A 24,930-nucleotide genomic window follows, 5' to 3' on the forward strand; every position below is an offset into this window, starting at 1 on the left:
ATTATTATAACCACTCTCAGTACACTCTATAAACTCTATGGAGTTTATTTCTTGGTCTGGTCTAGCTAGTGGGGCTGACATGTTGCTCATAGGGCAAAGGAAGTATGAAGATAGCAATAGCAATTAGACTTATATACTGCTTCACAGTGCTTTATAGCCTTCTCTAAACAGTTAATGGAGTCATCATATTGCCCCCAACAATTTCTGTCCTCATTTTACCGACCTCAGAAGGATTGAAGGCTAAGTCAACTGGTCAGGATCGAACTCCTGGCTGAAGGCAGAGTTAACCTACAATACTGCATTTTAACCACTGTACCACTATGGCTCTAATGAAGATAAGTCTTCATTGAAAGGTGTGTATTGTAATTTGTTCTTAGATCCCTAATCTGAGGATATTTAATTGAAAATTCTAAATGCTACACCTCATGGCACCCAAGACAGAATGACTATAGATTCTTGTTTTGTCCTTCTTATCTCTTCAGGGCTGGCTTACCTGTCCATTTTCCATTAGTATCATTGAACCATGGATAATGAATATTTTCAGCTAGATATAATGATCTTTTGTTTAGCCAATTTGATCTTGTATATGCTTGTTTTTTTATGAGTCTGTAGTGCCATCCAATTTACTCATTTAGTGCTTTTCTTTGTCTTGTCTTTCTTCAAATATATAAAGTGGGACTTTAGGTTGAGAGTTTTAAGTTCTAGTAATTTTATATATATAAATTTTTATTATTTTTTTAACATAAAAAACACAACAACAAAGCATAAAAGTATCAGCTCCCCCATATTTTTGTACACACCGTAAGTCGGTTGGTCCATCGGTTTTGTGCATTCACCACATAGTCACAATTACAGTTACTTTATATAATACTCTTATCAATACAAATTTATAAATCCTAGTATCTCTATTAAAGAAAAAAAAGAAAAATTTGGCTAAACTTTTATTCGGTCATGCCTTTATGAGATAACTATATTTTAAATATTTTATTCTAAAACAAATCTTATAATCATACCAATTCTATCCCAAATATGAAAAAGAAAGAAACAAAGAAAGCTATTATATAAATATAGTATCAAAAACCAATAAAAGGAAAGGAAAATAAAGTCATTATTATTCCTTATTATCTAACTTTTATATTTTAATATTTCATCATTCAACCATTGATAGAAAAGATCCCAAACTAAATAAAATTGTTTATCTTCTTGCTCTCTAATTTCAAAAGTCAATCTACTCATCTCAGCACATTCCAAAATTTTCTTTACAACTTCTTCTTGCAATGGAATTTTCTCATTTTTCCAATTTTTGCAAATACAATCCTAGCAGCAGTCAATACATTTACAATCAAATATTTCAACTCTTTACTATAAGTATCTGGTAGTATTCCCAATAGAAAAAACTCCGGTTTCAAGTCTATATGCTTCTTTGTCATTTTTCCAGCCACATGTGGATTTTAGTCCAATATTTTCTAGCATCCTCACAAGTCCACCACATGTGATAGTATGAACCAGGTTTCTGATGACATTTCCAGCATTTTTCGGATTTGTTCTTAAACATTCTTGCTATCCTTGTCGGGGAAAATGCCACCTGTAAAACATCTTATACAAGTTTTTCTTTATAGGCTGTAGACATTGTCATTTTATAATTTTGCGACCATAATTTCTGCCATTTCTCTAAATCAATCCCATATCCAAAATTCCTCCCCACGCAATCATAGTTTCTTTAACTTGTTCTTCCTCAAGCTTAATTTGCAATAAATAACCATACAATTTTTAATCACCTTTTCATCAGTACCCATCAAAATCTTATCCAAGTCAGTTTGCTTATCATAAAATCCCTCTGCTTTGGAATCCTCATGGTACTTTGAATATATTTGCAAATATGAAAACCAATTCATCCGTATACCTTGTTCTTCCAATTTTTGCATCGATTTAAGTTCACCCTTTTCATCTAATAATTCCCCATAGTTAACTGTTTGTTCCTTTTTATAGATTATAGGATAAGAAAACGCTTCTATCGTCGATAACCAAACTGGAATTTTCAAATAACACTGTTTTTATCTTCTCCCAATTCAACCACAGAGACTCCCGTATATAATGCCTTCTAAAATACCCCTGTGTTTTAGTTCCCTTGTACCATAAAAAGCATGCCAGCCCAACAACAAATCATGACCTTCTAATGTCAACAATCTGGTTTTCCTTAATGTTATCCATTCTTTAACCCACGTCAAGTTTGCAGCTTGGTAGTACAACTCCCAATTAGGCAGTCCAAACCCTCCTCTAAATCTAGCATCCTGTAAAAGCTTTAACTTTATTCTTGCTTTCTTACCTTGCCATATATACTTCAAAACAATTTTATTTAAATCCTCAAAATATTCTTTTCCAAGCCTAATTGGTATTGTTTGAAACAAAAATAAGACTCTGGGTAAAATGTTCATCTTAATTGTTGAAATCCTTCCTATTAATGACAATTGTAAGTTCTCCCATTTTTTTCAAGTCTTGAGCTATCTGTTGTTTAAGTTTAATATAATTATTCTCCTTCAATGTACTACATCTTGATGTCAAATATATCCCCAGATACTTAACCTTGTTTGTAACTTGAATTTTTAACAGTTCTGCCAACTCTTCCCTTTGTTTCAGCAACATATTCTTTGACAAAATCTTTGTTTTTATCTCTATTTATTTTCAAACCAGCCACCTCCCCATAGACCTCTATCTTTTCCAACAGTTTCGAGGCTGTTTCTATAGGGTCTTCAAGATAAAGACTAGGTCATCTGCAAAGGCTTGTAGTTTAAATTCTTCCTTTTTAATTTTCATTCCTTTTATAGTTTTATCTTCTCTGATATTTCTATTCAACACTTCCAAAGTCAATACAAATATCAAGGGAGAAGAGGACAACCTTGTCTTGTGCCTTTTCTTATATTAATAGGATCTGTAAATTCTCCCTCCATCATTACCTTAGCTGTTTGTTCATTATAAATTGCTTCTATTGCCTGAATAAATCTTCTAGCAAAGCCCATCTGTTCCATTAAAAGTAACATAAATCTCAATTCACGTTATCAAATGCCTTTTGAGCATCTAAAAATATCAAAGCCATTTTGCTTTTCAGGATGTGCCTCATAGTATTCCAGGGTGTCCAGAATTACTCTCATATTGTCTCTGATTTGTCGCTTTGGCAAAAACCCATTTTGGTCTGAGTGGATAAAGTTATTCAAGTACTTTTTAAGTCTTTCTGCTAATATTGAAGCAAAAATTTTATAATCTGCATTTAATAAAGAAATCGGTCTATAATTCTTGATTTGCAGTAGGTCCGCCTCCTCTTTTGGAATAAGTGTAATGTAAGCCTCTGACCATGTTTTAGGTATCATCTTTTTAACATAACTTCATTCATAACTTCTAACAGTGGAATACACAGTGATTCTTGAAAGATTTTATAAAATTCTACAGGAAACCCGTCTGGACCTGGTGCCTTTCCATTATTTTGTTTCTTAAGTGCTTGACTTAACTCCATCATTGTTATATTACTTTCTAGCATTTCTTCAATCTCTTTAGGTATCTTAGGTAGATTTGCATTCTGTAGGTATTGTTTAACTTTCTCCTCGTCAATGTCTTCTTTCTTATACAAATGCTTATAAAAATCATAAATAATCTCTTTTTTTTTTTTTGCTGCCATAACAAATTTTACCTTGGTGAGTCTATTAACTGCGGTATTTTCCTCGACTCTTTCTCCTTTCTCAATTTGTATGCTAGCCATCTACCTGGCTTATTTGCATCCTCAAAATAATTCTGTTTAGCATTCCTAATTTTCTGTGCCAGTTCTTCTTTCTCTATTAAATCCATTTTATGTTTAGTTATATCCAGTTTCATTTTAACATCTTTTCTGTGTGGCATTTTCTGTAATTCTTTTTCAAGTCCCTTATATTCATCATCCAAGGCTTTAAGAGTTCGCCTTTTCCTGTTGTTCTTTTTCTTGTATAGTCTATTATCAAGCCTCTAACATAGGCCTTCATTGTGTCCCAAACATTCTGTATTGAGGTGTCTTCTTTTCTGTTCTCTTTAAAGAAGAAGGCCAATTCTTTCTCCATCCATTGTATAAATTCCTTATCCTTTAAAATAGAATTATTTAATGTCCATCTCGATCTTTTCCTTTGTCCCTTCCATTCAATTGTCAATGGGTTATGGTCAGCCCAAGTACTTGTTTCAATATTTACTTCTTGAATACTAGACATTAAATCTGTTGAGATCCAAATCATATCCAGTCTGGACCATGATAAATGCCTATTTGAATAGAACGTAAATTGCTTAGATTTATCATTTCTTTCTCTCCATATGTCTTTTAAAGTTAATTCATCTATCATTTTAAAAAAGGATTTAGGAAGAATTTTCCTGTTATGCTTTACTGTTGTTGCAATATAGTCAAGTCTATTATCCACAATTCCATTAAAGTCTCCCATCATAATTACATTAGCATAGTCAAGTTCGGCAGTCTTAGTATGTAATTTTCTATAGAATTCTTCCTGTTTATCATTCGATTGCATAAATTGCAATCAAAAGTATCTTTCTATTATTGTCCATTATTTCTACCATTAATATTCTCCCATCATCATCTGTATAAATCATTTTTGCTGGAATGGCCTCTTTAATATATAAAACCACCCCTCTTTTCTTGGATTGTGTCAAAGAGGTATACAATTTCCCTAATTTTGGTTGTAATAACAATTGTTCATGTTGCTTTTTAATATGAACTTCTTGTAAACAAATTATGTCGAACCTTAATTTCATTAATTTATGGAAAATCTTCCTTCTCTTAGCAGCTAAGTTCAGTCCATTTATATTCATTGTAATCAATTTTTTTCTTCCATAATTATGTTTTATATTTAGATTTAACCACTCTCGTGGGTCTTGCCTCACGTTGATCTTTAATATCCACTTGTCCACCTACTGCACCTTCTTCTTTTCCAACCTCCATTTGTTCCTCTTGAGATTCAATTGATGGGACCTCCTTTCCTGCTCCTCCTTCTCTGCCTCCAAAAACCTCTGCGCAAAACAGTTCTGCTTTCTCAATTGAATCAATTCTATGTCTCTGTTCCTGCCACGTAAACATCAATCCTTCTAGAATCAACCACCTGTAAGACACCTCTTTTTCCAATAACCTTTTAGTCAGGAATCGGTATTCTCTTCTCATCTCTCTCACTCTTCTAGGTATTTGTTTTAAAACCAAAATTTCTTTACTTTTGTATTTCAGTGGCTTCTCTCTTGCTACTTGCAATATTTGTGTCTTCAAAGATTTTTAATAAATCTAATATGAACTTCTCTGGGTAGGTTATTTCTCATCGCATATCTTGTAAAAACTCGATATATCTCATCAATTCCATCCATCATCTTCTCTTCTGTTATCTCGAGTGCCTCCGCCAAGATTCCTACCATTATCGCAACCAAATCTTGTCCTTTTTCTTCTTCTATATTTTGGAATCTAAGATAAAATTCTGATCTATCCAACTCCCACTTCAACATCTCACTTTTTCTTGTTCAATCGCTATTAATCTATTGTCGATATTTCCAATTTTCTCCTCTCTTTGTTTGCCTCCTCTTCAACATTTTGGAGTCTCTCTTCATATTTTTCCATCATCTGTTCCATCCTACCTGTTCTTTGTTCAATAGTATCCATTTTTACCTTAAGATCTTGAATTCCTTGCATAATCATCTGGAAGGATACTCTTTCTTGTTCTTTTTCTTTCTCCTTATCTTGCTTTAACAATGTCTGAATTGAGCGCTGTCCAGATGGTGGGGAGGCAGAAGCAGACATAGAGGCACCCGAAGATATAAATTTCTTACTCATTTTAAGTGGTTCCAACTCTTCAAGTTTTTTTCAAATTTTAGTCCACAAAAAAAAGAGAAAGAAATATGAAATTTTAATCAAGGTAAGAAGGCCAACAATAAAAAAGCCAAAAGTGAGAGAGAAAAAGAAAAAAAAAAAAGAAAATTCTTCAAATTCTTCCTGACCTTAGTTCAATAAAAAAGAATGAGAAAAAAAAACCATAAAAAAAAAAAAAAGTAACAGTAAAAATAAAAACCCAATAATAATAATAAACAAGACAAAGCCAAAAAGGAAGAAGGGAAAAAGAAAAGAGAAAAAACAAAAAACAAAACAAAAACCAAGAAAAATAAGTTTCTTCAGATTCCACACCTTAGTCCAGCCAGAAAAAAAAAGAAAAAAGAAAAAACCTCAATTAAAAAAAGGAAAAAGAAATAGTCCGCTAATGTACATTAAAAAAAAAAAAAAAAAGAGAAAACAGGATCCAAATAGACAAAAGAAAAAAATAAAATCAGTTAAATCAAAATAAAATATAAGTAGAAAAAAGAAATTCAGAGGCTTCCTTTGCAAATAAATCAAGCTTAAAAGTCAGGACCTTGATGTTAGTGAAGGGGTTGGCAGAACTCAAAAAAAAACAACAACACTGCACTCTATTTAATTATCCAAGGCTCTAATTATAACTCCCTTCTCTTTCCCACAAGCTTCAAAGCTGAGCCATGTATATCCAGAAAGACACCTGTAATAATATTCCACAAAGTACTTTCCTCTATCTTATCAGGGGATGTCCTTGAGAAGAAGAGTCTATTTTTCTTTTTTTAAATATTTCCGAGCCTCTAGGTGGCAGTGTTACAAAGTATCATAGTTCTCACTTTCCCCCTCCTCTCTTAAGGGAAAGCCGACTTGCAATACACAAAACAAACACCTAAAAATCAAACAAAATCAAGAGAAGCCTCTAGCCCAGAAAAAATAAAAATAAAAGTCCAGAAAAAGAATAAAACATATGAATATATAAGAAAAAGAAAACAGTCCAGTTATCCAATAAGTAACAATAGAGTCCAAAAAGCAAAGAAAAGAAAAAAAATGGATTCTCTTTTGACGTTTCCCTAAAAAACGCCGCTAAATCAATTTTGTCAAAAAACAAAACAAAAATCACACAGGTTTCTTCAGATAATTAGAGTAAACTTTCCAAATTCAAAAATTAAATAAAAAAAGAAGTTCTCACCCAACCGACAAACTCTTTCTCAAACTCTTTCCGTCTGAGTCGCCCGGCCTCAGCAGCATGGGGCTGCCTCTCCGCCGCTGGCAAGAAGAGCTTCACCCGGGCTCTCCAGGGATTTTGCGGTATCCCGGAATCCTCAGGATATGCTCTTCACGATGGCTGTCCCTACGGGACAGCGTAGAGTCCGTTGGACCGGCCAGTGGCGGAGATATCGGCTGCAATCGAGAGCTCGATTGCAGACCGTATCGCCACGGCGCAAGCTCCTCCCATCTCCAAGTTCTAGTAATTTTAGAGAGTCATTGAACTCACAGGATAACCTTCTAAATATCACCGTTCAAGGAACAGGGTAAGATTTTTTTTTTAAAAAAAGTGTGATTCATTTATAGTTTCCCTTCCATCTTTGCAATATTTACTAACTTTTAATGTGGGTTTTAAAAATAAGGACCGCAGACCGGTAGCTCTGAAGAGCAGCAGACATAGAACCGGTTCTATATCTGCTGATGTTTTGGCCCACCCGCCTGCCCGGGCTCTTATCTGACCTTTATTTCCTGCTTTTTCAACCTCAGCTGCTGTGCAAGGCACAGGTGCAGTTGAAAAAGCAAGAAAAAAGTGCTTTTTCAAACACTGCTTCTCTGCACGCAGCACTGCTCAGCTGTCCAGGCCACAAGCTGATGACGATTTACAGGCATGCCTGCAGCGTGCAGGGAAGCACATCGTAAATCACCAAACCTTGTAAATCACCGAACTGGTAGTTAACCCTGTCGGATCCCACCCTGGTTATCCTCCCTTTTTTCCCCCATCGTCTTTGACCACTGTTGCATGTAACAATAATAAATAATAAAGCAAAATATATCCATGGCAAACCGAAAGAGTAATATTTTTAGGGGGATTCATTTTTGTGGGGGGAGGAAGAGAAGAGAAATAGAAACAAATTAAACATAAATAGTAAATATTCCTATCCAAGCAAATATTGGAAGTAATTGTTTACCAAACAAATAATTGGGTATTAAGTATAGATTAAATTCTAATCTTTACAATGTTCATTATTTTTCTTGAATTATTCACTTTTCAACTGTGATGATTATCTGCACTTTTAAAGAATAAATTTTAATAAATGAAGTAGTTTATTTTTTTAGTATTCTTCAATAACAAAGTTAGTGGCTAAGCTATAAAAGCTGAATTAGTTTTCTGTACTCATTTGGTTCATATGCTTTAACAAGCATATAGTGAGTCATCCCGAAAATTCCCTATAAGAGTTTGTTGGTGATTGACAAAAAGCATTGCCAGCCAAAGATGAGATGTGTACTAATTTATTTATATCTCTGGGAAAATTATCAAAAAGAGTTGCAATTCATATAGTCTAACCTAATCGAGCATAATAGCACTGATCAGTTGTTTTTATAATTATTTTTTCTTGATAGCTACTGACATAGATTTAAAAGTGATTCTGTTTTGCCAGAAGAATTTCCAGTGAGATTTAAGTTTAGTGGCCAAATCATCATCCCAATGTTTTTTTTCAAATTTATCAAAAGAACTGATTGTTTCATTAAATACTGTAACAATTAAAATAAGTTTTCATTTGTGTTCTTAAAATATATTAATGTTTTGATTGATTCAATCTATATAGTTATGGTGAAATGATTGTACTTCATTAATTTCATGTCAGTTTAATAATTGGGTCTATTCCTTTTTTTCAAAAAAATATTCAGAAGTCACAGGATAGTGATGTACAATCCAATCTCTAATTCTATAGATTTGTCCATCTTCTTACAATAAATAAATTATTCTAACCTTGATCCCCTTCCTAACATGTCTCTAAGTCTTTGAAAGTTGACAACCGTTGTTGTGTTTCAGGCCAAATAAAATCATTTAAATACATTCTTGGTAATCTACTTTCTGATGTTAATCAATTTCTCTATCTAGTCAAACACTCACTAGCTTAGACACAGATGAAAGAGAGAATTACTTTATTCAGGAAGATGAATTTCTGGAAAGAAATATAAGAAACATGCAAGACTCATATATCATATAAATGGCCCTCTTGTTAAAATTGCATCATCCAGTGTTTAGTACATTAGTTATCATTATGGGAAAACAAAACCATTACAGAGAAGCACATTTCTGGAAGACTTAAACCAACATCATTAAAATACAATTACATGTGACAAACCTTGTATCTATGAAAGAATGATAGAATTTGCTATCATAATATATAGTGACAGTCCTCACAAGAATGAGGTAATTTAACAAATATGTTCCTCTCTGAGGATTTCTCAAGTCGATATTAAGAACATTGTCTTGAGTAAATTGCTGAATGATAATACAATACAAGTGATTAATAACCTGTTTCACAATACCCAAACTGGTAGTCTAATTTAGAAGTCCAAATAACTGAACTAAGTATCAATAACAAGATTATTCAGCTAAATGTTTTTGTAGCCAAATAATGATCCATTACTTGATTTCTCTGTGCAAAATCTGACAGCAGATTTTTAATGTACAGTGTTATATTTTGTGTCCAATAAGTATTACTTGTTGTAATGTATGAGAAATTATCTGGCCAAACTATGAAGTGGACTTCTTGGGGTGCTAGAAAGTGTTATCAGGAAATACATTTTTCTTTGTCCTTCATGAAAGCCTTGAATTTGGTTTGAGGGGTTTCTTTGTGGTCTGTAGAAATGATTCTTTCCTTCATTTCTTTCTTGAATATCAAGTTCCTAGTGATATTTGGTAACTTTGTAATTAAACATGAATTGTAGAAAATGAGTATCCCTCGATTAATCATGTTACTGATTTAGATTAATCACTGAAGTCTTTAACATTCATTTGTTCAATATTTTTCTCTTTGAACAGGATTTTGCCAAATCTGTGGTTAGGAAGTTGCCCTCGTCAAGTGGAACATGTGACTGTCAAACTTAAACATGAGTTGGGCATTACAGCAATAATGAATTTCCAGACTGAATGGGATGTGGTTCAGAATTCCTGGGGATGCAACCGCTATCCAGAACCAATGAGCCCAGAAGTTCTTATGAAGTTGTACAAAGAAGAAGGCCTTGCTTACGTCTGGATGCCAACACCAGACATGAGTACTGAAGGTAATATTCACATTCCATCTCTAAGAAAGCATCCATTCAATGATATAGTTGAATAATAGAGCTTTACAAATTTAATGTTAATTTTGGATGTTTGCATTATGTTACTCATGGAGAATCCTAAAGATTTAACAAGCAAATCTCATAAGAGTTCATTTTAAGTGTAATAGCTAATTATGCATTGTGTATTCTTAGAATATACTAAATATTCAGCGATATTTAAAGAAAATGCTTGTTTTTGTGGTAGAGATTAATAATATGATGGTGTTGTTTGTGAAGATAAGAAAACCATGTTTACTCAATAGGCTTTAATTAATTTTTATCAGTGCTACTAAAAGCATATAGTTATTTAATTTATATATATAAATGTGGTGGAGCAGCATGATGACCTAGTAGTAAAGATGCTCACCTCCCATTTGGAAGGTTGAGAGTTCAGTCCTAGGTAGTGGCAGATGTTTCTCTTTTAGACACAAAGAGAAAATATCTGCTGTAAACTCCTCATAGGTGTCAGGAAGGGCATCCAGCCAGTAAACGCTCAGCTCCATCCAGTCGCCTTGACTCTTCCCTGAATTAAGGGATTACAAACTCATAAAAATATAAATATAAGTAAACTTGGCAGCAGGATGGATCTCAAAAGTAAAATGATTTTTTTTGAACATATATACTTTCTTTGCCCTGGGATATTATCCATAAAGCTATCATATAATCACAATTAATTAAGATCATTTAATTAAGGCCACTTTTGTGCATATGAATTATGTATTTAAAATTTCATGCTGCAATAAATTTATTATGCTCTGAAGCACTATAAGATTCTGGGTATTTGTAAGGCAACCAATTGATAGGGTCATAACTACTCCTTTGTAAAATGCTACATGATTAATCAATTTTATTGTATTTTCCTAAAATAGCTTTTAAACTAGATCAATATTATTCCAATAACACTTCTCATGTTTGTAATATTCCAGATAGCAGGATCAAGAAATATGTTTATTTATCTATTACATATCAGAATAGTTGTGCCTCACCTTGTTGAATTAAAACTAAAAAGTAACAAAACAAAATTTAACTGACAGTCGCCAGCCAATAATTAATGATCCCGATAATTGAGAGTAATAAAATATTAAAAATCTGCAAATAAATCCATAAATAGATCCCCAAAAGATAATGAGGTGTCCAACTTGTCTTCTGAAAAAGTACAGCCTTTATCTGACTATCAAGCAGGAAACCTTTCCTGAAGAATTTTAACATTTAATGTCTCTGTTGGTCATGTTAATCCTATTAAACCTATTGCTCATATCTCAAATGGGAAAAAAGAATTGGAGCACTCCTGAAATGAAAATATTAAGGTATAGAAAGCTTATGTATTGCCAGCTTTAGAGTGGAGGGTAAGGGGGAAAATATTCCCTTTATGTTTGTTGAATGTTTATGATTTTAAATTAATTAGGCGAGTATGACCTTTAGACTGAGCATTTTTTTAACAAAACGTTATCTTTTGAAAGACGTTCCTTCTCCTTGTCTTCAATTAGCTTTATTAAAGCCATGTTTTTACAGCCATGTCTGATCATGTCTTAAATCAGGGGTCTCAAACTCAATTTACCTGGGGGCCGCTGGAGGCAGAGTCTGGGTGAGGCTGAGCCGCATAAGGGATTCCACAAAAAACGTTGTTAAAAAAATATCCTCAAATGTTATACTTTCATATCACAGTGGGGGGCACAGGATAACATCCTGCGGGCCGCAATTGGCCCGCGGGCCGTGAGAATGAGACCTCTGTCTTAAATGAACTATGAAGAACACTGTTTCTGATGAAACTGTTTCATTAGAAATAATGATACCCATTTGAAACTATATATAAATAGAATTCTAGGTTTATATTTTTCATCAATAATTTTATAGGAGCAAGTAGCACATGTGTTCATCACACATTCCTACAGTATTTAAATTCCTCTTTGGGCCAGACTAGATGTTGTACAAAGTTAGAATTAATATTGTTCTCTGTGCATTTGAAAACATTTGAAAATATTTAGAAGGTACATTAGAACAACACAGGTGAGAGGCTGAACCTTTTCCTTGGTCAGCTTTTTATTTTGGCTTTGAATTGTTCCTATTTCTTGGGAGTGAGGTTTTAAAGTTGAGAAAGAGTAACCATGAAAAGCATTAGGTGCTATACATTTCCTGCTTTTTCATTGTGTGTAGCTTTTCCATTTTAAAAAATTGGAAAATTTATTTCACATAGCTCTTTGGAAGAGATGATGGTCTAGAAATACGAAAAATGGATAGATAGATAGATAGATAGATAGATAGATAGATATGGGGATGGTTAGCATGGGGGGAAAGATGAGACAAAAATTATGCAAAGTAGAGATGCTTCCTATAAAACTTGCAAAGGTCATCCTGATCCTGTCCACACACATAATAATGTTTGCATCACATTGCAGAAATATATGGCTTGCTCATAACCAGGTTCAAGGGAGCAGTCATTTTACATCTTCAAAGACCAATTGATGGATAATTCTTCTTGCAACTTTGGCATTCTAAGTAATTATTTTCAGATCCATAATTCTGGTATGATCAGCATAGTCAAAAATTTGCTTTATTGAGTAAAGATAGAAACTCATTCATTTAGCTCACTCTGATAAAGTCTCCATCTTATATTAGCAACGTGATCTCATGTCTCTCTGCTTTTTCTGAAATTTGCCTATTCATTCATCATCTCTGTTTCCATATATAACTCTATTCCTCTGTTAAGATCTTAAATAAAACTTTCATTCTTGGAGAATTAAATTCAGCGGATCACTAATACACAATTTCTTCTGAATCTTACTTATTCTATATAGATGTCTTTTCGAAGTTTCTGGCTATATCAGGTTTTCTATAAGTGTTCACCTGTAGTAAAAAAATCACTAATCTTTAAAATATGTTTCTTTTCTTGTTAATTTTTCTGTATTTGACTTTTTTTCCAATTGCTTCTTGTTTGATATTGAAAATCTGTAATCAATCATTTAAATTTTTTCTTACTGATCAAAGCCTTTGTCTTCTGTCTTTCCTTGGTTATAGTGAAAGGTAGTTCTGAAAGTCACTTGATTTTTTTTTTTAATTTTGGGGGATATTTTGTCTACTTTGTTTTTCATGTCATTTCTCTTACTTCTTGCCATAGCCATAGCCATTGCCTTCGAATCCTGCATAAAAGACAGATACAAATCCAGTATATGAAAATAAATATTGCATTCAGACTGCCAGCATACCTATATCCTTTTATTTCTTTGCAAAGCTTATCCTGTATTTTGGACACCAAAATACATTTTGCACTTAGAAGTGTTTTAGCTATTTGGCTTGCATTTATCCATCTTCAGTTTCCATTAAGTAACTTATTGTGACATTGTCCATCTGGCAATGACCCTTCATAAAGCTTGTATTTATGTTGGCTGAAGCAGGTTTTGGCAAAAATGAACAAAGAAATTTCTTTGTAAAATTATATTAACCTTTTTTCCTATTCTGATGCATTTTCCACTTCAATTCCTCTTAATTCCAAGTATCTCTTTTTCTCCAACTCTGTCCATCCAATCACCCCATTACTGGATTACATTCTTTCTGTCATCTTTTTTATCACTTCCTATATTTTTCCATATAATTTGTGTCCTCTGCCATTACATCTATATTGGGAGCTTAGAACTTATTTAAAACTAATGTTCATTAAATAGTCACTGATTCTAATAGATATGGTTTTCTTTATTGGTTTATAGGCAACTAAATACTTAGCATTGTACTTTTGGAGAATTATGGCCACTCCAACTGTTTTGCATATTCTCTTGCTCTGGATATCACAAAAACATCTGATTTAAAATAACTCATTCTGGTCCACTTAGGCTTCACTTATTCCTAAAATACTGCATGTAGTATGCTAACATCCTTGCTTTAATATTTCTAGGATTCCTTGATTCATGCATTTAAAATACCATATTCTATTTATTTATTGCTTTGGAAAATCACTTCTTTTTCAATACTGATCAATGACCAAATTTTCATGTAGCTTTGTTCTGGGCATTTTATCACCTCCAAATCTAGTTTATATTTCCTCAATCGCTACAGGGAAGTTTTCTAATCTGGGAAGAAATCTCAGCATCTGACATCCAACTTGTCTAAATGTTTATACAAATGGAATACAACAAGATAAAAGCATTTTGCTATCACCTTCTCTTTTTTTGGGGAGGGGGGGCAGATTTTGGAGTTCTTATCCTAAACTGATTGGCTTTCATTATACCTGTACAGCCCCACTTTCCATCTCCTTCATTGCTGAGTAATCTTTGTTCCACTACCCCCTGTTGGTGTTACTCCAGCAAGCATTAAGCTTGAGTTAGTCTCTTGCAGATGTAGGCATTGACGCATACCTACACTGCAATTGGGTTGATGGGTAAGTGTAAATTACAGATGGTTGTAGATGGACTGACATACACACCTCCCAGATTTGAACTATGCATTATGTAGAGATGCATGTCCTGCATGCTGATTGGTTGATCTGACTTTTGGGAAGTTTTCTATGTTTTGTTGTTTTAGCTAGAACATTAACATTCACAGAGGTATAAATGCAATAGTTAGGTAATAATCTCGGAACGCCAGACTCATATACATTCCCTGACGTGCAGTGACACAGAAGTTTAATTCCCACCTTATCCTATCAGGAGGATGCACTTCCACCAGCATATACTCCCAAGGTCATTGTTGCCATTGAACTTTCCTTAAGAGACATAAATACTCTGGGACAAAAGTAGAATACATCTTTATTTAAAGCACCAAACATTGAATAGTCCTATTCCATGTTCCTTGAGGAGTTGGAAATCAGTGTCATTGTGATCCCTCACCTCAGTCTGCTTGTTTCATTCTTCCTTATGGGCAGGGGTGGGATTCAAAATTTTTAACAACTGGTTCTGTGGGCATGGCTTAGTTGGTGGGCATGTGGTCATGTTATTGGCTGAGCATGGCCAACTCAGTATCACTCACATCGAGGCACGCATCTCCTCGCCTGGTCTCTGGTGACTGTGGGGATGCTGCAACAGTCGTAAGTGTGAAAAATGGTCATAAGTCACTTTTTTCGGTGCCATTGTAACTTTGAATGGTCACTCCACACAAGCAAAGTACCAGCAAATGAGGGGAAAAAAACTCCAGAGATGTTCTTGAGACAGGAAGTCTAGTCCTGCCAAGAATGTAAATAAGGGTTAATGAAGAGGCAGTTTCTGTAAGCAATACCAGAATGTTTCCTTCCTTACAGGATTAGTCCAGTAATTTCTTCTTACAACCGGTTCTCCGAACTGCTTAGAATGTTAACAACCGGTTCTAGCAAATAGGTGCGAACTGGTAGAATCCCACCCCTGCTTATGGGTTAATGTATTCATGTTAATCACTGAACAAAGAAGAGAGGTCAACTTTACTCCGTCTTGCTCCTCACCATAATCAGCTCTTATAGAGTATTTACCTTTTGTAAGAGGCTTCAGTATTTAAAATGTGAGCACAGTTCCATTTTTTTTTAAAAAAAAAACCTGCTTGTATTGTAGTATGATTTAAACACGGCCTTTAGTGGCAGCAGTAGTTTTTCAGTAAAATATCATCTGAATATGAGACCTCACCTCTTGCAAAATCAGAAAAAAAATAAGCATTAAATATGCTTCAGTCTTCTCCACATTCTTATTATCAGACTTTAGACATTTGCCAAGGGATACTCTCTAGTTAGGCTTGCCATTTCATTTATGTCCTCTTGCCTTATTCTGTATCTCTATTTCCTTTCTCTTGCTGGCAGAGGTCTTGAATTTATATTACATTTATATTACTGATTCTTTTATTAAAAAATGGGCTATGCAAAAGAACACAAGGGACAAAAGAGTTGTAGTTGAGGAAACATATTGCATTTTACTTAGGATTATGCCTGGAACAGAATTGCTTTGTTTTGGAACTATGTATGTGAATTAGAAAAATATGTACTTCGTGTACATTGAATTATTTTCTGTTGCCTTACGCAACATTGGTTCATTTTTCTCTGCTGAACCCCATCTGCTTAATCCATAGTTGCTAAGATGGAATTTTTTGTTTATAAATCAGATAAAAGACTTCTGATTTTGTAGCAACCTCATTCTTCCTTCCTTTCCATGCTTGCCATAAGAAAATGCCCTGTATATGTTAAGTTAGATTCTATAAGTTCTCCATGCTTGAAAGGTAAGATAAATTCATGTTCTCCAAGGCTCTTATTCCTGAATTTTTGACTATAAATATTCTGTGACAATTTGGTTTCTGCAAAGGGCCTGTATCAATTTTCTTTGGGAAGCCCACTTCAGATTTTGAAATCCAAAATGATCTCTCCTACCTGCACTTCCAGATGATGATTTATAAGCAAGTTCAGGAAATAAAGTGAATAAAAGGCTACATTTGTTGGTGAAAAGCTTAAGATGAGAAAGACATAAAAATAGAAGAATAACTTACTCTAATTCAGTAATTTACAAAATAGGGAAAGAGCAACAAATCAAATTGAATCATTGGCTAATCTGCAGGTCGCTAATAAAACAAACTAAGCACTATATCTACATTTATCAGCTGAATATGCTTCTTAGCTTATTAAAATACAGACTTTTTTAAAAAAAACATACTGGAGAGGTAGGACATTGCCTTGGTAACCTCATAGCAGGGGTGGGATGCTACCGGTTTGCACTGGTTCGGGTGAACCAGTTGTTAATTTTATGGCCAGTTTGGCAAACTGACAAATCCCACCCATGGCTGGCCCCGTCCTCCCTGCACCGCCTATCCCAAGAGTCCCTGCATGGGCCATTTTGGATCGCAGGTAAGTGCAGGGCCCGTGTGGAGGCTCAGTGAGGGCAAAAAATAGGCCTCCCTGAAGTTCCAGAAAGCCGGAAATGGGCCTGTTTTCGGCCTCCAGAGAGCCTCTGGAGACTGGGGAGGCTGTTTTCACCCTCCCAGAGGCTCAAGGAAAGCCTGCCCGCTGTGGGACAGGAGGCCAACTAAGCCACACCCATCATGGCCACGCCCACCCAGCAACCGGGCAGAGAACCTGTTCTTAAATTTTTTGAAGCCCACCTCACAGTACCATCCAATTAGCATTATGGATAATAGGTAGAATAGATTAATTACTGAAATACTCTTAAATTCAGCCTTTCTAAAGTATTACACTTATCATCAGTCTGAAATCCATACTTTTTTCGTTAGCTCACCACACCATAGTTACTATGATGGAACAGCCTGTATAAACAGTATAAATTCATTATTTAGTGTAGTTTTTTCTGTTTTTCTTAGTTCTTGTGTCCCAAAGCAGTTCTCTTTCCCTGTCTCTCATACAGACAGGAGGGATAGGTAAATGAATCCTGTCATCAACCTTATAAATTGAAAAGGACAAGATACACAAGCAAAGGGAAGGATGAGCTTTTGCAAGGTCAAAACAAACTGCTAATGCTGTTAGCTAGTATTTCTATCTAATACTGGCAAGTCTTCCCTTGGCGATTTTTTGGCTTCACAAGTTCATGATTCTTATTTATTTGGCTGATAGGAAGAACCAGAATGTCCTTTCCTGTTGTTTCCGCAATGTCAGGATAACTAGCAATTGGGTTGGGACTTTGTGACAGGAAGGGCAAAACAAGCTCCTGCTAGCTATTTTTTTGTGACATGTTAGTCCCTCTCTTACAATTGTATGTCAACCTTCCAGGCAAACGTAATGGTATGTGGGATTGATCTTGGGAGATGAGGAAGATTTGCAGCCAGGGCAATAGTTGGACAAATTGGCAGCTTAGCCTGCAGGAGTAATGTGGGCATGGGACTCTTTTTGGTTCCATGCAAAGGCAATGGAAGAGAAATGTACTGTCAGACTTGCAAGATTCTATTAATGTAACCTTACAATAAAGTAAAACTAGTTCTTCTTCTATGCCATGCTTACATTCCTGCAGGAGGCTAAGCTGCCTCTTATCCAAGTATTGCCCTGGCGGCAGCTCTTCTCCCTGTCTCCCAAGGTCAGTCCCACATACCATTATGTAGTATGACAATAGTATTATACAATGCAAAAGACTATAAAGTCTAAAAATATTTAATCGCTTTTGTGGATTCAGCCGTTATAATAATGATGTGAGTGTTAATTATGCCACAGAACTTGATATGAAGTTAGAAAGTGCATGCGGTATCCTTTGAAATGGGAAAAATAGAAGAAAAGCATTTCTTATGTACATCAGACAATTAAAAAAATAATAAGAATTTCAACACAAGTATCATAAGTCATACATATATTGTTTAAAACAAACTCCACAATTTTCTCACCTCCCTCTATTAGATGGAAGATAATGTAGGAGTTGATCATGGTTAATTTAGCATTTCAGGATTTGCATTAAGCACACAGAGTGTTTAATTTAAAATTGAACAGAAAGAAAGCATTCTCTGTGCGGAATCTTGATAATGAATAAATGTGTTAACACATTAGCAAAAATTTTTAATTTGTATATCTAAAATATATCTACTCAGCATATATTTGCAAGCAGAATTATCTTTTGAAAATTGTGGGCTGGTCATATCACTTTTGTTAAAGTAAACTTGCGATTTGTTGGAATTATTTAGCATTAGTATTTTTATTTGATTCTTTTGCAACAAAGGTAGCAATGCACAGATGATATGCTGCTTCCAGATTTTTTACAATGTGTCATCCATCACTAAAGATTGCCCATTTTGCAAGAAATAACAAGAATATGTGCATGCAAAAATATATATCTGTAGAGGTATGTTTTATACATTTATTTAATTACATTTATATCTTGCCTCTCCTCTAAAGATGAAAGTTACTGTATGTAGGAGTATCTTCACCCAGCCACCACTCATCATTCTAGCCTCTTTCACCCAGAAGTCATTCACTGTGCTTTGTTTGGTTCACAATATATTTTCAGCTAGAAAGTAGGATAACCTGTAAAAAGGGATTTTGTTCTGCTTTAAAATGATGTCTGGAATACTCTACCCGACTCTGTAGTTTCTTCCCCAAACCCCAAAAACTTTAACCTTAGACTGTCTACTATTGACCTCACCCCTTTCCTAAGAGGTCTGTGGGGGGCGTGCATAAGCGCACCAACGTGCCTACCGTCCCTGTCCTATTGTTTCTTTTATTTTTCTTTTATTTTTCTTATATGTACCCATTTCATGTATTCATAACTATGTATACACTTATACTTATTATCTTGTAAACAATTGACAAATAAAATAAATTAAAATAAATAAAAATAAATGATGTAGTCCTAAGGCAAGGGTCTTCAAATTTGGCAAGTTTAAGACTTGGGGACATCAACTTCCAGAATTCCTGAGCTAACATGACTGGAGGAAGAATTCTTTAAGACTTGAAGTCCCCAAGTCTTAAAGCTGTCAAGTGTGAAGACCCCTGTCCTAAGGCAACAAGGCTTGAAACCAGGTGGCTGTGAGTTCTAGTTCTTTTTTAGGCACAAAATCAGCTCTCTCACTCTCTCTCAAGTTATATTGTGACTCTCTTCTTTCTATAATATATCCTGTCTAATAATTAAAACCACAAGTTCATTTTTCTACATTTTTATGCAAAAAGTCCATAAAGGGTTTCCCAGACTTCAGTGCTCCAATTGTGCTCCATTGTGCTTTCTGGAATGGAGTCAGATCAATTGCATAGCCTGGTTGCTCACAATCCTTCTCTGTTTGGTTTAGGAAGGATTCATACAAAATAAAATGGCTTGAAGTCGGAGGCTTGAAATGCCCTGCTACTCAAAAAAAAAAAAAAAAAAAAAAAGAAAAATTTATTGCCTAGTAGAAAATAGAAAGTGTTGCAAGTAACATCAGACCAACTGAGGAGGCACTGGATGATCCAAGAGAGAATTGAGGGAGAGCATGCATTTGACGGTGATCTTGTTTCTAATCCTAGGAAGAGTCCAGATGCTGCCTCAGGCTGTCTGTCTCCTGCATGGGCTACTGGAGAATGGGCACACTGTCTATGTGCACTGCAACGCAGGTGTTGGTAGGTCCACCGCTGCAGTTTGTGGCTGGTTAAAATATGTGCTGGGATGGAATTTGAGAAAAGTGCAGTACTTTGTAGCCTCCAGAAGAGCAGCCATCTACATTGATGAAGAAGCTCTGGTCCGTGCTGAGGAGGATTTCTTCCAGAAATTTGGGCCACTCCGTTCCTCAATCAAGCCATAGCAGCAGCAGCAGCGGCAGCATAGTCAGGCTCAAATTCTCAGAAACCATGGCCTTAACTCCAAAAATGCTACCATTGTCTGAGGAAATAGTAAGATGAAAATACGAGTAAAAGCGTGTGTAGCAGTCGGGATACATAAAGATTATGTAGCAGTTTTAGAGAAGGAAAATTCACATTGATTACTCACACATTGATTACTATTTGAGAGGGGGACTAATTCTAGTTTGCCCACCCATTCATGACTCAGCACTTGGCAGGTCCTGAGTTAGGTAGCTAAGTAGGGTCAGGCCTCCTTAGTACTTTGAAGAAGGTGGTAGGCCCACCATTGCTATACCGCTGCCAAGGAAACAACAAGGACTGCCTGAAGTCAAGTTCATGTTACTGCCTTTCCCAAGCATTATTGTTATTTATTTATTTTTTAACAGAAGTGCACATTTGCATATGCAAACAAAACACTGGGAGCCAGACTAGAAAAGAAACTGTAGATTTAGTCCCTGTTTGTGGATCTGGTTATGGCTAAGCATATGAAACTTGGTAAATCTCCTAGCCCAGGCAGCAGATATGATAGAGATATGCAATGCCTCCAATGTAGATTTTAGAATCTAGATTTGTTGTAAACCTCAGTTTGGCTAACCTTGGAAGCTGGTCATGATAGGAGTTGTAGTACAACACTTGTGTAAAGGAAAAGGAACAACCCTGTCATACTTCACAGTATGGGAGAAGAGCTATGATAATCCAAAAATCAGAAGGGTTTTGGTACTACATTTTCCATTTAATAAAATTTATTAAAAGGTATAGGTTTGGCAAGTTGAATTATGTTTTACATTTGTTAATAGGGAGTTTGTAATCTGTCTTACACATATCCTCTATCTGCATACTTAACCTATCTTCCCCTCTCTTCCCTCCTCTGGCCTCACCCCAATTTAAATCCTGCATCAGTTTAGCTTCTCTGTGCATTTGATGAAGTGAGCTACAATTCATGAGAGTTTATGCCCTTTAATAAAATGTATTTGTCAGAAAACTCCTCCTGATTGCATGCTTCACAGTAGAAGCTGTCACTAACTAATAAATCATAAAGGTTTTTTTTCTCGTATATCCACATGCACAGCTTTGAGATCCCCTAAAGGCCTAACCAAAGACCTTGGTTTATTACTAAGGTCAAATCTTGTTCTGATTGCTTGAACTTAGATTTATCCAGATGGCCTTTCCCAAATGTCTATCTACTGTGGTTAGTCAGTATATGCTACTACTTAATTTTGGTATTTTCCAAGCTGCCAGTATTTAGTCTTACACTAAAACAGGTCATTAGATGGAGAATCTTCAATACTATAATGTTAAAGGTGTTTGTGTCAGTGCAATAAACTATAGTAATCCAGATGACAATTAATCAAAGGAGACACATGGTTTAAAACAGATGATTATTAATCAATGTGACTTAAATGGAAAATAGTTTAACTCAGACAAGAATATCTATGGGCATTGTGCAACAGTCTTAATAAATTTGTGAAATCTCAGCTGGAATAATGGCTAGTTGCTACCATTACATCTGGAAGAATGCTTAGTTGCCTATAATCACCTTACAGAGAAAATGGCATAAAAATTTAATAAATAAATAGTGCAGCTGAGAGGAAAATCCAGAAGCATTACAGGGTTTAATAAACGTGTATGATAGCTTGTAGAAGGACAATTCTATATAAATATTTTTTGTTTATTAACTATCTATTGGCTTGTTTAAAAATATGTATTCTATATTTTTGTTAAAATCATCTTGTATGCAAAAATAGCACTGAATATGTTTTTAGCTGCATATTTGACTTTATTTCTGAACTTGGATGTTGGATGTGCCACTTAAATTTTTGAAACAGACAATGAACAAGTTCTGCTGGATGTCAAGATCTGGACGTCAATGACCTGCAGATTTTTTTGCTGTATTTGAATTATAATAATTTAAATAAGGGATAACATAAATAAGGGGTTAAAAGTATTTGTAAGGTTCTTGATATTGCATGGGGAATAATTTTGACAAAATGAAGCCTCAATGTGGTCTATTCATTTTAATTATGTGTGTCACAAGACAAATTATAAGGCCAAATGAAAGCCAATTCATGCTCACCTGTAGCAAATTCAAAACACAGAAATTTCATCTATAAGTTTCTATAGATCCAGCTTAACTGTTTTGACATCTCTTCATGATTGCTGACATTTATTTAGCCACTGTATGAAAATGAAAACTATCATCAAGAGGACACAAGACTGAATTTGATATCAGCGGGATCTGAATGTGGCACATTGTACCTGAATTCTCATACATATATTAATATGACCATTGGTATTACAGACACATATTAAAAGTGGCTTGGAGTTTTTTTAGATCTGAATAACAGGATTGGAGAAGATTAACCATTAAATGAATTTAGCAAGAGACATGCAAATAATAACAGTATATATTCTATTAAGCCAATTAACAACAAAAACTAATTGTAACAAAATACTTATAAAAATATTTAACTTTTCCTCACTGCATAATTACACAATAGCCTGGAATTTAGTTGTATCTATTTAGTTGTATCTATTAAAAATCCAATTGAAAAGAAGTTAATCTGTTGGATAGATCATTTATCACCATACAAAATCCGATTATTTTATTTCACTAAAAGGATGAGTACATTTATATATCATGTCTTATAAAGTCAACCCAAACATACTAATACATGTTTGGAAGAAAAATTCTCATAAAATGAGGATTCATTAGCATGATTTCCTAGTGACAAAACTGCAAAGATACTGAGGAGGCTGGCATATCTATTTAAAGAGGTTAAAAGTAGTAATTACATCCCAAATTTAAAACCAAGAACTATATAAAGTCAAACAATTCAAAAAGCCAGTGTCATTATTGTCATTATAGCAGCAGCAGCAGCAGCAGTGTGATCTATACTTGAAAAATGATAGAATTCATATAAAATAGCCCTTCAGTTGAAAGACAATCAATTGGGATAGAGATGGGTGACTATAGAAATCTAATAAATATGTAAATATATAGAACCAATTGTTCAGAAGTTGGGCAATTGTTGAATGCTGACTAAATGTTTTATAAATTTACAAGATGGACATCAGCCTTATGGGCTAATGTGTATAAACGTCCATTTTGGTAAGTTCCGTTACTTGCTGACCCCAAGAATCTTGCAAAGAAGTACAGTATGTTAACCTCTATTTTTTTTCTGTTAACTGTACTTTTGACATAAAGGTGTGAATAAAATAGATTTTGCCTGAGCTATTTTCTGTGTGATATTGAGATCATATCTCTGAAGAAAAATGGAGCCTTAAACTTGGCCAGATCATATATATGACCTCATTGCAGCTTAATATTATTCTAACTATTATTTTATTCAGCTCAATATTATTCGAAATAATTTATGCTCCTCCCCCTCTAGGAGGTGGTTTTAAAGTATTTCTAGTAGGACTACCCAATTCTGTAACAGCTTTGTTCCTATATCATCCATCACAAGATTAGTTTTTCTCACCGTGTACAAGTATACACCCGAACTAGACTCTGTTTGTTTCTCTGTGTCACATAATATATGTGAATATATGCATAATTTTGTATTTATTTATTATCATGCTTATGTAGTGAGTATTGAAGATGGTGACCCTTTGAGTCCGGTATGCAACCAAATTTCATTTTAATGTATGCCGATTAATGTATATTTAAAGTGGCAATAAAGTTATTGTTCTGTTCTACTCTACTCTACGCTACTCTACTCTACTCTAGTCTAAGTCTAAGTCTAACAAGGGAGGCAGTCTGTTTTTGCAAATAATTAATTCCTGTTCCACTAAACTTAATAGGAGAGATGAAAATCCCATTCTCTCTCACTCCAAGCCAGAACAAACTTGGAAGTGGCATGGAACTGGGAAATTATGCCAGGTTGCCTCATCATATGTGTATAGGTAGTCCTTGGCTTAGAACCATTCATTTAGTGACTGTTCAAAATTACAACGACACTAAAAAAAAGTGATTTATGACCATTTTCACACTTAACGACCCTTGAAGCATTCCCCACGGTCACACAATCCAAATTCCGACACTTGGCAACTGGTTCACATTTACGACAGTTGCCATGCCCCAGGGTCATGTGATTACTTTTTGCGACTTGATAAGCAAAGTCAATGGGGAAGCCAGATTCACTTAACAACTGTGTCAAGAAAGTTCATGAAACGGGGCAAAACTCACTTAAGAACTGTCTCAGTAACAGAAATTCTGGGGTCCATTCTAGTCGTAAGTCCAGGACTATCTGTACATGCATACACAATTCTTATGGAAAGCTATTTTGTGCAATAACATTACCGCGTTAATTTAGCATATAATTTAGCGGGACATGTTTCGTAACTTGCTTGGAAGCCTGCCCCCCCCCCCAAAAAAAAACCCTTTATGTGGAAATAATCACTGCTCTATGCGGAAAAATCAAGACCTAATTCTAAATGGCCAAGAAGTCAGAGATGACAGGCACTTCATTAACTACATTCACTGGAAGGCTATAATCAGATTCTTTCACACAAAACAATTGTGCAGAATTATGCCTTAATATTTTGTTTCCATTGTTAGCTTTTACCAGACACAATTGGGGAGTGA

The 24,930-nt window shown here is 34.8% G+C and overlaps 1 protein-coding gene across 3 annotated transcripts in view; it reads left to right on the plus strand.

Annotated features, from left to right (window-relative positions):
• EPM2A (EPM2A glucan phosphatase, laforin) overlaps positions 1-24,930 on the plus strand; it is a 78,298-nt gene that overhangs the window by 36,588 nt on the left and 16,780 nt on the right. Inside the window, exons 3-5 of one of the 3 annotated variants that reach the window (XM_087939851.1) lie at positions 9,885-10,126; positions 18,754-18,876; positions 20,031-21,324. In XM_087939851.1, the coding sequence (XP_087795977.1) occupies positions 9,885-10,126; positions 18,754-18,839 (328 nt within the window). In that variant the 3' untranslated portion in view covers positions 18,840-18,876; positions 20,031-21,324. Of the gene's footprint in view, positions 1-9,884; positions 10,127-18,753; positions 18,877-20,030; positions 24,042-24,930 lie in introns of those variants that run through there. The other 2 variants (XM_087939843.1, XM_087939837.1) reach the window with 2 other exon arrangements.

Source organism: Pseudonaja textilis, chromosome 1 (assembly GCF_049901715.1).
Source record: "Pseudonaja textilis isolate UNSWEBS1 chromosome 1, rPseTex1.2, whole genome shotgun sequence".
NCBI classification, from domain to species: Eukaryota; Metazoa; Chordata; class Lepidosauria; order Squamata; family Elapidae; genus Pseudonaja; species Pseudonaja textilis.